The 18,442-nt window shown below is 35.7% G+C and overlaps 1 protein-coding gene across 2 annotated transcripts in view; it reads left to right on the top strand.

The window, feature by feature from the left end:
- USP25 (ubiquitin specific peptidase 25) overlaps positions 1-18,442 on the top strand; it is a 139,952-nt gene that overhangs the window by 13,060 nt on the left and 108,450 nt on the right. For both annotated transcript variants that reach the window (XM_079921351.1, XM_079921349.1), the window contains exons 2-3: positions 6,350-6,427; positions 9,798-9,942. In XM_079921351.1, the coding sequence (XP_079777477.1) occupies positions 6,350-6,427; positions 9,798-9,942 (223 nt within the window). The remainder of the gene's footprint in view (positions 1-6,349; positions 6,428-9,797; positions 9,943-18,442) is intronic.

The following is an 18,442-nucleotide window of genomic DNA, read 5'->3' on the forward strand; positions in this document are numbered from 1 at the left end:
CTTATTTGGCCAAGATATGTATTTAATTTTGTGTGAACTTAGCTTATAGCGCTGTGTAACAGTATATTTGGGGAAAATTGTGTTTAGAGTTTCTACTTCTGATGCATGTCTTATATCTGCCAGTTAATAGGGATGGGAGATTCTATTAGGGGCATGGACATCATGCAGATGTTAGATTGGTTGAAGGGCTGGAGTGGAAGGTAAGGGTATGAACTCTTAGGTGAGGAAGGATGGAAACAAACATTTATTGAGGGCGAACAAAGTATCTCATTTCTTCACTTCTTATTTTTTTGGGGGGATTACATAATGCTTAAGATTGTAGCTCTGGATTCAATAAAAAGGTGGGAAAAGACTTTAAATTCAGAATTTCTAGCATTTCTAAGGCTAAATGTAAATAGTGAATAATAAAAAAGCATACTTTTAGATTTATACATCCATAGAGGTATGTGATTAATTTATTTGAATAAATAAAAAATAAAGTGCTGTTAACCCAGCAAGATTGAGATAAACCTTAGCTCTCTGGCAGTAGAAAATACAGGATACCCCAACTATTCTTGAGATTAATATGTAAATTATTTGCAGTTGGGAATTTGAACAATATTGTACTGTACACTCCCCTTCAGGCAGGATTGACAGGACCAGAACTAGGTTATAAAGTGTTCTGTGAACTTCTAGGTGCAATGTAGGAAAGTGTAGAAAATTTGCTAAGTGGCGTGATTTACGCATGCTTCTTGTTCCCATCTCCAGTAATTAGTTTGTACCTCCTTCCTGTGGATGAGTTCAAGCCCTGTGATCTGACTTACTCCAGTTCACCTCTGCAAACTCTGCTATATTCATTTATTCAGTCAATATTTATTGAGTTCCTACTGTGTGCCAGACACTGTACTAGTTAGTTATCGGGAACACAGTGATGAGCGAAATAGAAAGTCTTGTGCTCTCTTCGATTTAGAGTCTGGTGATTAACATAGTATGTTATTACAATCTGTGGTAAGTGTCAGGGGAACCTCTAACCTTAACAGAAAGGTTAGACCTTTGAATTAGGAAGTTGAATAGTATTTTGTAGACCCTAATGAAAGAGGGAAGAGGAAGAAGGGGAAAGTAGTGCAGGGTGAAGCTAGAGATAGCTGGGGCATGCAAAGGGCCCTTTAAGTCATGAGAAGGGTTGTACTGTAGGAAAATTCCTCAGAGAGGTCATAGATTATTACATATGAAGGGAAATGAAAGGTCATCATGTTGTCCTCCTTAAAATTACGAATAAAAATAAAAAAGACTAATGAAATGAAGTTTTTTTTTTTTCTTATATATCTGGTTAGAGGCAGGTTTGGGTCTTACAAAGATGTACTTGAAGGATATATTATGTACTTGAAATTATCTGTCAATGAAGTTAGGGAACTTTTTGTTATGGTAAGAGATAACATGAAGTAAGGCAGTTCAGTGTTAATTAGGTATATGCAGAAGGTATTTGTAAAAATAGATATATGTATGGTTATGTACCTTAAAGGCAGTAGTATAGTTAATCCTTTCATTGATAGGCAACTTTGAAATGTTTACCATTTGGTGCCTAGCAATGCTGATTCTGAAGTTTAGGGCATGTGATTCTGAAGCTTATGAATACTTTGGGATTTTCTATCAAATTGGGTTTTTTTCTTCTTTTCTTAAGAGATTTTGAGGTTTTTTTAGAGGTTATTCTAAGAGTTACTGTATTTTCCCCTGAAGATGAAAACCTTTGTCTTTCTTTCTTTTGCACTAAACCAAGTTTTGTTTATATTTAGAAATTCAGTCAAAGGAACCAAGGACTGACTTAAGAGTCACTCACCCCTTAACACAGAAAGCTTTCCTGCCTTGTGGTCATCATTACTCCAGTTTTCTTGTACCATTATCTAAGTATTTTATGTCAGCATAGTAATGGATTTTTGGGCTGAGTTTTCAATTTTCACTGAATCTTTAATCTGCAAAATCAGATACCATAGAGAAAATGTGGAAGAGACATGGGCTGTGGAAGTTGAAAAATTAGTCAGTCATTTCTGTCTCTGTACTCATTAGTCTCTTAAATATTCTATTAGTTATAAAATGAGAGTAACTTTCTAGAGGGTTTATGTGTGTGCACGTGCACGTGTATTAAATGATATTATACACCGGAAGCACTTAAAACAGTCTGGCATACAGCAGGAGCATAATAAATGCTTGTCTTCTGTTTTGGCTTAAGCCAGTGATCATTTTTTGCATTCTCAAGAAGTTACACCAATGTTAAATATGCTGTAGTCTTACTTAAACAGATTTAAAACAGACCCAGCATTACGTAGGATGAACGGCAGGGGGTGGGGTGGGGAGACGGAATTTCTGTGAAACACTCTGATCCTTACTTTATATTGAAATTACTGATGCCTTCTTCTCCCTGAAGTGCATAGTACTGGATTTTGCACGTAGTAGGTACTTAAGGATGTCATCACTCAGTAAAGATTACATCGAGGAAGGAATCTGAAGGCCTGTAGATAGTCTTGGTTTGTTTGCTTATTGATTTTTGTAGTGTTTGCAAGCCATTGAATCTCTTTGAACATTGTGTCTTGGTCTTCTTGGTCCAGCAGTGTGAACATGTTGCACCCACCTCCTTATACTTTAGTAGATAAGAAATCCACACAAGGAAGACCTCAGAGCTCAGAAAAGGAATTCTAGAAATGATAGTGGGTTAGATCCACCTTGGATCCAAAATCGCTAGTCAAGGAGGAGAGAACCATATGCAGGACGTTTTTAGTTGAGGATCAGGGTATATCAGACCAGAAGTTTGGTGAATAAGAAGGTGCAGACCTTGAAAGAAGACCAGGGTCTTAATCACAACAGAAATAATAGCAACAAAAACATATAATTGTAGGAAATGAAGGTGCACATTTTCAAAGATAGGAAAAGCACAGCTGGAAGATGCCAATAACAAAGGGGAAAACTTGACAAATGAGGTGGCTTCTCTACCATAAACTTAGAATTTTTCTCATAGCTCGCCTCTTTCGATCTCAGTCCTGTTTCTTGCTAACTTAGTTAAGAAAATACATTTACTTTTTCTCCTTCCCACTCTGCCTTCTTCCCCACCCTCATCCTTTTCTCTTTATTGTTTCATTTTTCAGTCAAAATTCATGAGATGAAGAGCCATGCACCTGAATTATTTTATTAGGATATTTAGCTGACATTATTGTGAAAGATGAACAAAATACTAAGTGAAAACAAAGTCTTAGGACTTCCCTGGCGGCGCAGTGGTTAAGAATCTGCCTGCCAATGCAGGGGACATGGGTTTGAGCCCTGGTCCGGGAAGATCCCACATGCCACAGAGCAACTAAGCCCGTGCACCACAACTACTGAGCCTGAGCTCTAGAGCCCATGAGCCTCAACTGCTGAGCCCTTGTGCTACGACTACTGAAGCCCATGTGCCTACAGCCCATGCTCCACAACAAGAGAAGCCACCACAATGAGGAGCCCACACAACACAATGAAGAGTAGCCCCCGCTCGCTGCAACTAGAGAAAGCCTGCACGCAGCAAAGAGGACCCAACACAGCCAAAGATAGATAGATAGATAGAGAGAGAGATAGATAGATAAATTAATTAAAAAAAGTTTTAGACATTGCTTCTCTTCATAAAATACTCAGTATTCTTATAATACTCTCTAGCAGTCAACTATCCGTGTAACAGACCACAGCAAAAGTTAGTGGCATACCAAAATATTGTCATCGTGTTCAGATTGGTTGGTTGGGGTGGCTCTTCTCACATGCCCCATTCTTCTGGGGCAACAAGTGGGCTACCCAGCTTATGTTCTTCTTGAGGAAGTTGCAGAAGTTCAATAGGGGAAGCCCAACCATGCAAGCACCTTTCATGTCTGCTTGCATACTGTTTGCTAATATGCCATTGATGAAAGCTTGTCACATGGCCAAGCCTATCATCAGTACAACAAGGAAATATATCGTGTTTCTAGTGAGAGGAGGTGAGAAGTGGCAAAGGGTGTGGGTACAGAGATGGGAGAAGAATTGGGAGTCTAATGCAATGCAGGCTCTGTAAACTTTTCTGGGTTTTACATTCTTTTTTACATTTTACCTTGTACTTATTAACATATACACACAAAATTTTGTATTTTACCACTTTAGCTTAATATGATTTTGTAAAGATTAACTGCTATATAGATTATATATTTGCTATTTAAAAATATACAGTTGTTTGCTTAAATCAAACTGTGCTTCTAGGTTCATTTATATCAAAATCATTTGAGATGCTTCCTAAAATTGCAGATCCCCTAACAGATCCCCTAGCAGATCCAGATGGCCCTGGAATCACAATTTCTGGGTGTGGCGCCTGGGAATCTTCTTTATTGACAAATTTATCAAGGTATTCTTTTGCACATTACAGTTTAGAACCTCTTCCTTAGTGGAAGGACATTTGCATTGTTTCCATTTTTCCAGCATTATAAATAATAGCGAGCATCATTTGTACACATGACTGATTTCTTTGGGGTATTCAACAGTCTTTTCCTGATACACGATTGAATAATTGCAGTTGAGGAAAATTATATTCTGTGTAAAGAATGGAGTTTGGAGTGCTGGTAGGGGTGATTACAAACAAGCTTGTAAAATCTTTGAAATATTTTATGTTCACTAAAATAAGACATTGCAATTAGATAAGGAGAATTTCTATAAAATTTGAATATATCTTTAATTTGTAATGTTGCGTATTGTGTAAGTTAGTCGTGGTTCCGTTGCTAGCTAATAGTAATTTTTAAAATGAAAGTAGAAAAGTTGACAGGTCTAAAGAGAATTTTATTTTTCTCATGTTTCAGCACTGTGAATTTGGCAGTTCAGTTCTTTTATTCAACTATTTTGATTCTTTTTGGCATTTTATATGACCTTTGTTTATATACTTTATTATGTAATTTATTTTTAGTCTCAGTTATCTCAGCTTTTAATAAGATGTTTATGGAAATTAAAATTCATTGATGGCATGGCAGATACTGCCAATGCCTGTTCAGTACATTCTTTTCTTTTTCCTTAGCAACAGATTTGCAGAAAAGCTTTTTGCCTAGCTGAAAAATACATTTCCCAACCTCCTTTGCAAGTATGAGTGGCCACATGACGTGACTTTGTTCTGCTCAGTGAGGCCTTAAGTGGAAGTCACTAGATAAGGCCTATTAAAGAACACAGAGTCATTTAGCAGACACCCTTTGTCCTTTGCCCTTTATCCTACCTAGAACTTGGACAGGATGCTAGAGGAGGAAACACTGAGTGACATTTAGTGAGTGTCACCTACGAATGTTTAGTGCGAAGACAAAAGATTTCAGCAGATCATTTTATTCTAGTGGTGACTTGTTTTCCATGTCATATCCATTGAGCTTTCCTTATTTCATGGTGCCATCTTACAGTTTTGGGGAACTTGTTTTAAGAAATGCAGAGATGGGGCTTCCCTGCTGGCGCAGTGGTTGAGAGTCCGCCTGCCGATGCAGGGGACACGGGTTCGTGCCCCGGTCCGGAGACCCCACATACCGCGGAGCGGCTAGGTCCGTGAGCCATGGCCACTGAGCCTGCGCGTCCGGAGCCCGTGCTCCGCAACGGGAGAGTCCACAACAGTGAGCGGCCCGCATACTGCAAAAAAAAAAAAAAAAAGAAAAAGAAATGCAGAGATGTAGGGAGGAGCATGGTTCTTAATTAGGGAAGTTTAGGGAACGGTTTTGGTAGTAGAATCTTATCCTACCTCTTTTTCTCTCCAGTAGAGTATAGTCGATTATATAGATCAATAGAGTATAAACAGATTTAAAGCAAATGGGGGCAAGTGATCAGTTTTACTTCGGATCTTTTATGACAGATTGGAAAATGAGATGATCCTTTTTTTTCCTTGAATAGGGTAGAATCCTCGTGGTGTAATATATCCACCTAGTGCTTGGCCTACCAAAGGCATGTTTTTTCCAAACGTCCTAGGTGCCTCAATGCCGGTTGACTTAAGGTAGAGGGAGCGATTAGTAGGGCTGCCTGGATTTCATTCTGTTGTCTCATCCCCTAGTTAAAGTAGCCCAATGAATACCTGTTTTCCTTAGTTAAGTTTAGCCATCAGGCAGATCACTTCTTTTCTTGCTGGGAGGCATAAATTAGGCAGTGAAGAATGGGCTTTTAGAAACATGAGAATGGAATGAGGGCTACCACAGTATGGTTCATTCTTCCTAAAAGAATGAAATTTATTCAGTCTTTGTCAAGTTCTATTGTTTTTTTGTTTTTCACTCTAGTTTATTTTGTGTTTTCTGTTTTTTTCCCAAAGGTCATTTATTTTCTTGTCCTTGTATATTTTCAGATTTCATAGATAACACTTTTGGTTTTTCCCTTCCTCTAGCACCAGCAGACGTTTTTGAACCAGCTGAGAGAAATTACTGGGATTAATGATGCCCAGATACTACAGCAAGCCTTGAAGGTATGGCCTCTGTTTCGCGACATACAGTTTCTAGTACACCCTCATCTCCACTGCCTACCATATTTGAAACTTGAGTTTTTAAATTATACCATGGGTGGTAGTAGAGATATAGGAAAGAACTTTTATAAAGTTAAGAACCTTACTTAACATAACATAGTGCAACTTCAAGCATGTTAGCTTTTAGCAGCCTAATGTTCCAAGATACCTTGGAGTGAAAGAAGACCTCTCCATGTGAAACACTTTTCATTCAAAAAGGTGGGAAGTGAATCCAAGTGCTAATGGCTGGTTTTACTCAAGAGACATGATTTTAGAGTTTAATTGGGGGTGTGGGGTAGGGTGGGGTAGAGGCGGAGGAGGAAGAGGAGGTGGGAGAAAATTAATAGAGTATCAGAAGTTAACATTTTTTTCTTCCAAGAAGGAGAAATATAAATTGGCTAATATTCAATTAATTGCACCTTAAGAACATTCAACATCAAACTGTTCTATTATGCACCAAATGAAGGGCCTGAGTTTTGTTATATTTTACAAAGTTATGCTCATTTCCACACAGTGGCACCCAGATGAGTCAAATCACATGGATATGCACATTGAAAGAGAGCGAGTGAATGAAAGATGTTCAAGAACTAGAACTGCATTTTAAGTTTATTTATAGATTGCTGCCAAAGGCTAACAGCAGTACAACATTTTTGCTACTATAGGCATACACATAGCTTCAGTCCTTTGCAGGTTGCTCTGAGAGACAACATTAATTATATCATTTTTGATTTTGTGCCAAAAGTTCTTCATTTGTTTCTAGAAATAATTTATCTTTTGGATGATTGTAATCATAACTGTAGTGATAATAACTAGCACTTATTAAGCACTTACAGTGCTATTCTAAGTACTTTATGTGGCTAACTCATCCTCCTAATAACTATGACGTAGACATTATTTTTATCCCCTTTTTAAAAGATAAGGAAACAGAGAAGTTAAAGTGACTTGCTGAAGATCACATAGTATGTGGAGGAGCTTGGAATAGAAACCAAGCAGCCTGATCCCAGTGCCACACATAATTTCTCCTTTCACTGGAAGCTTTTTCTTCTGCGGTACGCGGGCCTCTCACTGTTGTGGCCTTTCCTGTTGCGGCGGACACGCAGGCTCAACGGCCATGGCTCACAGGCCCAGCCGCTCTGCGGCATGTGGGATCTTCCCGGACCGGGGCACGAACCTGTGTCCCCTGCATCGGCAGGCGGACTCTCAACCACTGTGCCACCAGGGAAGCCCTTACTGGAAGCTTTGCTTCAACTGTTTTCCCCAATCAGGAAAACAATGAAACAGTACGGTTAGGAGCATTTTAATGCATGGTTATGAAGCCACTGTAAGTATTTGGAGAGGAAGCAAAAGTGTTGTGCCTCAATTTTTATGATTATGACATTTAGATGATTGCCAGTCCTTTCTTTATTCTGCTAAATATGATTAAATCATTCCATGTCTTTTTTCAGAAATTGCCTTTCCCGTTCTGTTATCACTGAGTGTGGGGCTACACCCATTACTTTGTCAGGGCAAATTTGGGGAATTCACTTACTTATTTATTTTAACTTGGGAAACACGTAGTATATGCTAAATTAAGTAAATGTAAAGAATTAAATTATTGTCCACATTTCCTTTGAGGTAGGTTGTGTGACCATGGTTTTTGTTTTTTTTTTTTTAAACTTTTGTTTCAGTTATCAGTATCTGGGGAGGAAAACAGTGTACTTAAACCTTAATTGTTGCTCAATATAAATTTGTAAGATGTTTAATAATGAGTTGACTCTCTCAGCAATATACTGACAAGGAGTCTACTTTTGGGAGCCACAATGTCATTGATCGATTTTAGCACTTTTACTGTTTTTTATTTTGAGAATTTATTTATACCTCCAAAGTGAGTGTAGATCCCTGCTGCATTCAGTTTATTATTATTGTATGAGAGAGTATATAGAAAGCCCTTAGCACATTTCTTGGCACATAGTCAGTGTTCAATAAATGTTAGCCATTGTTATTACAGTTATTTTACGACTAGTTTACTTATCTAACTATAGACTATGCTAAACCCATATTTTGTATGATTCATTTAAGTATCTTATAATGGTTGTGACAGATAACAAAGTTTAAAACAGTGGTGCTTTTCAGACTGCACTCCTAATTTTTTCTGTCCTCAAAGGCTGCTAGAATTGGAGTTAGGATGGGTTGGAGACTTCATTCTTCCAGTTGCTCAGGTCTCAAATCTTGGAATCATCCTGTTCTTTCTCCTTTTATCCTTCCCCACGTTTAATATGATAGCAAATAATGCTGGACTCTCTGCTTGTACCCATTCTCTCCTATAGTCTATTCCCAGCATACAGCCAGAGTAATCCTTTTAAATTGTAAGTCATACCATGTCATTTCTGTCCAAAACCCTCCACTGGCTTCCTATTATGCTTCGTGTGTATGCTAAACTTCTAAAGCCCTACGTAGTATTATGGGTTATGGCCTTCTGTTACAAAGATAACTTCATTACTAATATCTGGATTTCATAATGTGGTTTCACTTAGCTGTCATAGAGCTAGTGTTATATTTATCATTAACTGTGGAGAGCATATAGAGATAAGTGGGCAAGTCTCTTCTCATTTTGCTATTTCAAAAATTCTTAGTTTTTTAGCATCTGTTTTCTTCTAAATTAACTTTAGAATAATTTTGTCCAGGTATTCTTTTTTTTTTTTTTTAACATCTTTATTGGAGTATAATTGCTTTACAATGATGTGTTAGTTTCTGCTTTATAACAAAGTGTCCAGGTATACTTTTGATGAGAACTACATACAATTTATATATTTAATTTGGGTAGGATTTTCATCTTGATAGTATTGAGTATTTCTAGGAGTTCTGTGTGTCTCTCTATCAAGCTTCAGACCATTTTGCTGTTTTCTTCTTATGAGTCTTTGGTATTTGCTTGTTAGTTTGCCTCTAGGTAGGCATTCAGCATACATACTAAAGGGAATATCTTTTATTGTCCTTGTTTGCTGAAGTACTATTTTAAATATTTATTTTTCACCCTTTTGTGTGGTCAGTTCCAGAAAACATTTTTTAGTTTGTTCATTTGTTTAGGAGTGTAAGTTATGATTGGATAATTAGTTATAGAATTAATTTTTACATTACATTAGTAGTTTTAATTAATAGAAAAAGGAATTACTATTTATATAGTCTACTTTGTTTACAGTGAATTTATACTGTAAAATTAAGAATCACATAGAATAATTTTAAATCTGAAAATGATTTTTACTATTAGTATTAGTTGTTATGGAGAAGATTACATAATCATATGAGAATGTATAGAGTTATTCCAAAATATTTGATGTTCCGTTCTTGATATTTGAAGGATAGTAACGGAAACTTGGAACTAGCAGTGGCTTTCCTTACTGCGAAGAATGCCAAGACCCCTCAGCAGGAGGAGACAACTTACTACCAAACAGCACTACCTGGCAATGATAGATACATCAGTGTGGGAAGCCAAGCAGATACGAGTAAGTATACTTCTTTCTTAATATTTTAATTAGAATGTAATGAAAAATTTTTCTTGGAGCTGTGTTTTGTTTAAACAGAGGTGAAGAACAAAAAAGGAACAACTTCAGCTTTGGTTCTTTTTGGTGTAGTGGAAAGGCGCATATGTTTTTTTTAGCTGCTATCTTTGTTTTCAGTTTAGGAGTAAAAGATTATATTTAAGTTGTATATCCTTTTATAAAACATTTCATATTGTATTCATTGTTTTGAAATATGGAACATCTAAAGGTCTTACTCATTAAAGAAACAAAAGTTTCTGGAATTTTAAATGGGGCACAGTCATTTGTTTTATTGATGTTAAGTGTTGGTAGAGATCTTAGTATTATTTTTGAAGATAAAGTATTGTTTCTAATTACTGATAGATTTACTGTTTAACAGAATTTTCCTTCCCTTAACTCCAACCTCTCTCCAGAATAAAGATCTTGGAAAAAGGCTTACTACAACATAACAAAATAAATAAATACACATATACACATACATACATATGGAAAATTTTACACGGGACTCTAATTTTTCTTTATAATGTGAATAATTTATGCTTATATAGTTGAGTTTTGAAAAATATGTTCATTTATCTCTATCTCATTATGTAATAACTGCATTATATAAAATGTAGGTATTTCTGTGCATTCTGGATTTGAGAAGTTCGATTACTAACTTGTACTTAAAGAGAATTTTTGATTTTGTTTTATAGACTTTCTCAAAGTTAGGAAACAACCAGGAAGATCCCATTCACATAGATGTTTATAGCTATTGATTGACATTAAATGCTGTTTAATGTTCATTGATAAAATATTTTAATTTCAAAATTTCAAGGTAATCTTAGTGTTTTTGCTCCAAAAATGGTCTTATGTCAGCCAAAGCTAGGATACTCCTATCTCACACATGTAATAGGTGATGGGAGAAGTTTTATGTATGTAAGACAGACTCAGTTGCTGTGTCCAAGTTCAAGACAAAGTGTGGTTTGGCCCCTATCTACATCTCTACCTTCATTTTCTACTGTTTTCCTCCTCTCACTTTACACTGTGATAATGCAGAATAGATTGGAAGTTCTCATTCACCCAGTGCTATTTAATTTCTTCTGTCTTTATACTTGTTGTTCCTTCTGTCTGGAATCTCCTCCAGCCTTTATCCCTAGCCTAATTTCTTCTGATGTTATAAGACTTAGCTTAAGAGCTGCTGGCTCCAGAATGTTTCCTCTAGCCCCTAGAGTGAACCAAGGGCTTTTCTGACACCCAGAGCATACTTCTGTCTTAACGAGTACTGTGCTATTTTGAAATTATTTGCTGTGCCTTTCTTGCTTACCAAACTAAACTAAACTTAAAAGAGACCATTGGTAGTCCCACCATTATAATAGGATGTTATTGTTTCTCAAAAAGTGTTTGTTGAGTTGTTTTTGATAATATGTGTAAAAAAGCTGTTTTGAAACCAATGAAAGTTCTCTTGAACAGGGTTGAGAAGCTTGTTATAAGAAGTTGGAAAAAAGAGAAGTGGTATAAATAGAGGAGGAATTAGTATGTGAGAATAACATATCTTTCAAGGTTCTGAGACTTGGGAGGAAAATGAAATTAGGTAGAAAAAGGAAAAAAAAGAAAGATTTTGATTGAAGACAGCTGGTTAAAATGAAGGAGACAAAACTGAGTAAACATGGTTCAGCGTTCTAGTTGAAAGGATGGAAAGATTTTAGAATGATAGCTGTGAACTCAATATAGATGGTAGACTTTGAGACGTGGGATAGCATATATAGATATGCAGGGGAGAATTAGGATTATAAGACTGTCATTAAAGATGATGTGTGAAAATTAGAAAATATTGTTTAAGTCACATGTTAACACCTGTTCAAGACTTTGACAAGGAACAGTGAAAATGTTATGGACAAAAAGAGAGATTTGAATAGGTGCTCTTAGGGAGGAAGCAGCCTGATTTCAGAAAGCATGTGTCCCATTTGTTGATAATTGAAAAAAAATTTTTGTGTGTATGTGTGTAGCTCTCGGAAAATATGCACTAAGTACTTTCATATTCCGCTTGAAAGAAATGGTAGAGAGATGGAGTTTCTGGTTTCATCTTACTGATTATCTTATTGAGCAAATTGCTCGTTGTTGTGGTTTCTTTATTGATAAAATGAGCTGTCCTTCTAACCAGGATGCTAATTCATATTTAATAATTGAATAATTTGGATAGTGCGTTCATAAAGTTGGTTTGAGATTATTGAGAAAAAAACTTGTGGAAATATAGTGGGGTGATTGTATTATAATAGTATTAGCATTAAACAGAAAAATATAGCTGATGAGGTGACAATAGTTATTTTCTATTTAACAGATTTGTACCATCTTTCATAAAGTTCTAAGAAGTACAGCTGCCTTTAGGAGATAGTCTTTGTTCAGCATTTAAATTTAGTAGTGTCATAATAATACTACAAGTGTTATGACACTTGTATAATACCAAGTGTTACAAGGTTTAAAACTGAGAAAGTAAGTAGATGTCATGCATTCAGCAGATTCTTTAAATTACTATGCTGTAATTGCTGAGTAGAAATGAAATCTCTGTGTATTTTTAATTCTTGGATGGAGTGGTAAAACGTGGGAAGGATAGGAAATAATTATAAATGAATATATATATTCAAACGCAGGCCTCTTGGGGAAAACTCTGTAAGTGCTGAAGGAGTGTGGAGTATTAGAGTGATCAGAGTGTGAGGAAGTTTTCAAGGGATTGTTCTAGATATAAAAACCCTTTTTGAGCATTTTCTCAATTTTATGTGAAATGCATTGTTACTTGAAAGTTGACCATAGTCGAACTTAATTCTTGCAAATATGGTAAGGGTTTTTATTTTTTCAATTTCTTCTTTTTTTTTTTTTTTTAAGTATAAAGTCTGTTACAACCAGGCTAAAGCATAAACAAAGCTTTGCTAACTTTAAGTGTGTCATCTGTTGGTTGTACTGCTGACAAAACATCTATATTTTGAGATAAAAGTCTCTAATGCTAAATATATAATGGTTCTTTATTGTTATAAGCTAGAATATAGCTTATAACTGAAGGTTTCTTTTAGAATATCTAAAAATACATGTTTTTTTGATGACTAGAAAAATTCAGCTTTCAAACTAATATCCCATAGAAGCTACTTTTGGGGTTGCTGGGAAATTTTCATATACCCAAGTATATCAGAAGAGAAAGCAAATTATGTCACTTGATTAGGAGAACACATATTTGTGAACTTTAATATTGAAGGAGTAATTACATTTTCAATTGTTGGCCTTCTCAGTGTATTTTTACCTTTCATTTTTGAGAGAAAAAGGAAACATTTCAAGGAAAGCTTGTACTCTGCATAGTAAGGAATTAAGAAGTATTGCTTTGGTAACATTCGATACTGTAATATAACACTCTGTTGAGTTCTGGGAAAAGACCCAAACCATTTTGTAGTACTGTTAGCAAAAATTTGAGGCACCTTTTTAAATTACTTACATCTCCTGTCTAGATTGGATATTGTGAATTGTCAAATGAGTGCCTCCTACCTTTCGCTTAAATGAGAAATAAAATTACTGTGTTAGGAGTTTTGAAGTTAAAAATGCAAAGGGAACTAGGAAACAATGCAAGATATAGAGATATCATAGGTGTATTTAATAATCAGAGAAGAGATTGTGTGAAGTCTTTGTGTCATGGCAAACTCTGTCATAGACATGACCATATAAGGCTTTTGCCCAATTTGAAATCAAATAGTAATATTCTTTCTTTCATGATCATTAAATTCTTTTTAACTTTTTTAAAACGGGAAAAAAATGGTATATACCCGCCAGAACGAGATGTGCTACAATTGAGCAAAGTATGGATCAAAAGATAAGAGGGATTTGGGTAGGTAATTTTAACACAGAAAGTAATGCTGCATATTGGCTTAAGTTTTAGAGAAACTAGTATAACACATTGGAGTGAGTGTTAAGTGGTAGACTCTTCACAAATTTAGAATCACTGTATTTTTTTTAAGACACACTGTATTTTTTTTTTTTTTATCCTCCAAAAGAACTTGAATTATTTGGTAAAGATTGCATAGAAAGGGAGAAAAATGTTGAAGTTCTGTCCTAGAACTCTAATCTTGGTTATATTGCTTGGCTAGCCTAAAAGTGATTTAAAGCACAAATGATAAATAGATCCCAGTCTAGTGCTCTCACCCCTGCTGAGGGCAAATCACTTATGTTAAGCAGTTTAGGATTTTATTCGTTGAATACTGATATTTTTCCCATTCACCAAATTTGTTAAACAAGCATCTGCAGATAGAAAAAAAAAATTAGTGAAATGGAAGTTAAATCTCTTTCTGTAGAGATTTCTAATGCATAAAACTATTTTGATGATTCACCAAAAGTCAATATTAAGCTTAAAAATGAGATGCTACAATGGTATGAAAATTACTTGTAACTGATTGGATGCAATTAGACTTACATTCTATATTAGACATACACTGTAGAGTTACTTGTATAACTTTATGAATTTTCTTTAACTTTAGGACAGAATGATAGCCATGGGCCTTTGCACTTTTTGTTGACTAATATAGAATGTTAACTTTTAATTTTTTCCAAGTTGGAAAACACAGTAAAACAGATGACAAAAATCAAGAATGGCTCCTTTATTATTACTCTCCTTACTTAGTAATGCTGCCATTATAAATTTAGCAGCTATTATTAAAAACAGAGCAAGACCATTTAGAGCTGAGCTGTTCAATACAGTTGCCAGTAGTTACATGTGGAGACTTAACTTTAAACACAAAATTAAGTAATACTGAAACTCAGTTTTTTCCATTGCCATAGATACATTTAAAATGGTCAATAGTAGTCACATGTGACTAGTGGCTACCTTATTGGACAGTACGGATAATAGTACATTTCCATCATCACAGGAAGTTCTATTGGACGTCACTGTTTTGGAGAATGAGTTTAGCAATGAGAGGATTGGAAAAGTAGGAACATCTTAAGAGAACTGAGTGACGGCAGGGGAGAATGGGAGAGTGGGATGAGCAACAAAATTTACATTGCTTTTGTCTTCTTGATTTTAAATATCCTTTTAACATGATACTTTATTATGCTACTTGTCCTTTTACTAGAAAAAATTTTGGATAAGGTATATATTCTCAAGTATTCTAACTAGTGCCACTGTGGAGATGACTCATTAATTTTTATTTCTATTCCATAGTCTAGATATTAACCTTTATTTGCTTAACAAATATTTATTGATTGCCTAATATGTGTCAGGCTTTTAGGCCCTTAAAAAATCAAAAAGTGTCTCCGTTTACATAGGGGGAAGACAGACAGTAAACAATAAATAAATATTGTCAGATAATAATAAGTTCATGAAGAACAATAGAGCAGGGTAGAGGGACAGAGGCCGGCAGGGATGAGGTTGTAGTTCAGACATGGGGTATGCTATTTTAGATGGAAGGTTGGTTGGGAAATGTCTCATTTATACAGAGACCTGAGGAAGTGAAGGGGTGAACCTCAAGGATGTCTTAGGGAGGTGTGTCCCAGGCTGGGGTCTTGAGGTAGGAGTATGTTTTTGGCTCAGGAGGTGAATGGTGAGGACAACAACCGTGGCTGAAGCAGAGTGAGAGTGAGAATGGTATTTTTCTCATTTCCAGTCGGCTGACCATCGCTTTCTTCATATTTGCTTTTTTCTCTTAAGGGTATCCCTGTCCTTTTGGTGGGCCAGAAGATTTTTTCTGCTCTGGTACCTACTCTTATTACAACTCTTCTCAAACTCTTGTTCAGCACTTTTAACTCCTCTAACTCCCAAAACAGTTATTTCTACTCATATCACTCCCCTGCCTAGAAATCTTTGCTGGTGGTAAATATAAGCTTGGCTTATTAAAAATAAAAAAGTGTTTCCCCTAGGTTTAGCTTTATGTAGGTAAGGAAAATAATGAAAGAACTATTTTTTTCTAAAATAAAAATCTTTGCATATATTCAATTGATTATGGGCTAAATTGGCTCTTGTGAACTAACTTGGAAGCCTCATGTCATTTTATATACCATTTTCATGAGAAAAAATGAGTGATAAACAATTCATACATTTGAAGTCTAATTTATTGTTAAGTTGATGACTTTCTGTTTTGGAGTTAGCAGAGAAATGTTTGGTAGTTGGTGTGTAAGTTTTTGGAGAGTGGAAGATTTATTGGGGTGGATGTTATGTTTTGGTATATATATTTCTGACTTTACAGGAAAAAATGTTTTATTTTGGTCAATCTTGAAATGTTGTAGATTACTGTTCATAGGCTTTTGTAACGTGATTTTCTACAGTGTTATTCAGCTGACACTAACACACTTGTGCCCTTGAATTCTGTTCACACTAATGCTAATACTAATACTGGAGGGAGGATTGGTTCAAACAAAGTTTGGTGTTTTACCAAGGTCCTCCCTTGGCATTGACAGAAAAATATTCATAGTACTTTGGTATTTGGATGGAATTTTTACAAAGGCTAAGTTTTTATAGTTGACTTTTGCCAGTTAGAAATTGTTTACTGCTAAGCTTATTCTCTGTTCCTTTTTGAATAAACACATAAGAAAATCATAGAGGGCTATTTTTCATTGTGAAATTGATAGTTTATTACATATTTTACAGAAATCATTCTAGTAAACTCCAGAAAAATAAATTTAGGATTAACCATTCTATTAAAATAAAGTTTTATTTTCTTAATATCTGTTCTTAAAATCGTACTCACATACCAATGTGAGTAGATTATAGTAATTCAAGATTTCTGTATTGTTCTAAAATGACCTACAGAAAGAAGCTTTATGAGGTAATGGGAACATCATGGAGAAAATTATTGTAATTATAGTGAAACTACAAATAATAAATAAACCTTCTCCATCACTTAAAGGAACAAGTCCCAGCTTTTCAGTTAAGAACTGATAGTCTGTGGTCAGCTAACCTTTCTAGCACTAAAGACTATAATTGCTTGTTTCTTCCTCTGCTCATACTTATAATACTTCTGACACCAGATATGTGAGTTTTTTTCCCCCTCACGCGACCAATTCTCCAACACCAGCTGGGTGTTCTACAATTCTGATACCCTCTACCTGGAGTTAGCATCAGACCCCACAGGCTAAATGCTCAGTCCCATAAGATTGCCCCTACCTTAGACACCAGTCACAAGTAGTGGGGCCCCAGGTTACCCACATTCTGTCTGACTTGGCTACAACAAATTGGGGTTCTCAAGACCCCCTCAAGTTTGATCATTTGCTATAATGGCTCATAACTCAGGGAAACACTTACTTTTACTGGTTTATTATATAATAAAGGCTATGATAAAGTATGTACAGCCAGATGGAGAGGTATATAGAACAAGGTCTGGAAGGGTCCCAAGCCAGGAGTTTCTGTTATGTGGAGTTGGGGTGCACCACCCTCCTAACATGTGGATATGTTCACCAACCTGGAAGCTCCCCAAACCTTGTATTTTAGGGATTTTTATGGAGGTTTCATCAGGTAGGCCTGATCGATTATTAACTTAACCTCCAGTCCTTATGTCTCCCTGGAGGATGGGAGGTAGGGCTCAAAGTTCCAAGCTTCTCATCATGGCTTAGTCTTTCTGATGACCAGTGGCCCATCCTGAAGCTATTTAGGAACCCCCCAGAGTCAGCTCCTTAGAGCAAAATATGTTCCTGTCAAGCTAGGAAATGCCAAGTGATATAGGAACTTTATGTCAGGAACTGTGTCAGAGACCAAATATTAGAACAAAAGGTTCTCCTAGTGTCTTATCTTGCTCTTTGAATGAATTGTTTATCCATGCATGATTTAATAACACAGCGCATTGGTAATTTGGAAAAGGTTTCCTTCCAAATGTTGGAAGAAAGTCTACATTATAAAACAAATAGAAATTGTTAATATCACTCGATTTCACCAGAAAAGCCTTTTAAGTATTGGGAAGATGTCAAGCTCATAGTGGTAGAAACAAGTTTTCTGAAGTTTCCGTTTTTGCTTGAAAATTCCATGGTAATCATTGGCAACAAATACTCTTCATTTGTTCTTCAAGTGACAGGCTCACTTTATTTTTCAGAAAATGTCTGCCAAATACTGATGTCTGAATAATCATAGTTTGTAGTTTGTCAGTTGTTCTTTCAAGTAAAAATAGTGCTCCATGAAAAAAAAATCAGTTCAGCTTGCAACTCAAGCAGTGTTCTAGTGTTTTTCTTTACCAACAGCATACTTTGGATATACAGCAGAAGTACTATGCATACTTTCTGTTTTGTCACATAGAATTAAAAGAACATGTAAAACAATGTTTGAGATTTAATAAAATTAGTTTCCTCATTTTATCAAGAATTTAAGAGACTGGCTTTTTTTATTTTGAATAATGGGTGTGCATAGTTGTAATATAATTAACTTGATGCTACTGCCTTGATTTGTGCTAAGATGCTGTGGTTTTATGCATTGTTGTTTTGCATAATCACTGCAAATGTGACCCCAGTAGGAAAGGCAAATAACATC

The sequence above is a fragment of the Stenella coeruleoalba genome (assembly GCF_951394435.1).
Source record: "Stenella coeruleoalba genome assembly, chromosome: 5".
Lineage (NCBI taxonomy): Eukaryota > Metazoa > Chordata > Mammalia > Artiodactyla > Delphinidae > Stenella > Stenella coeruleoalba.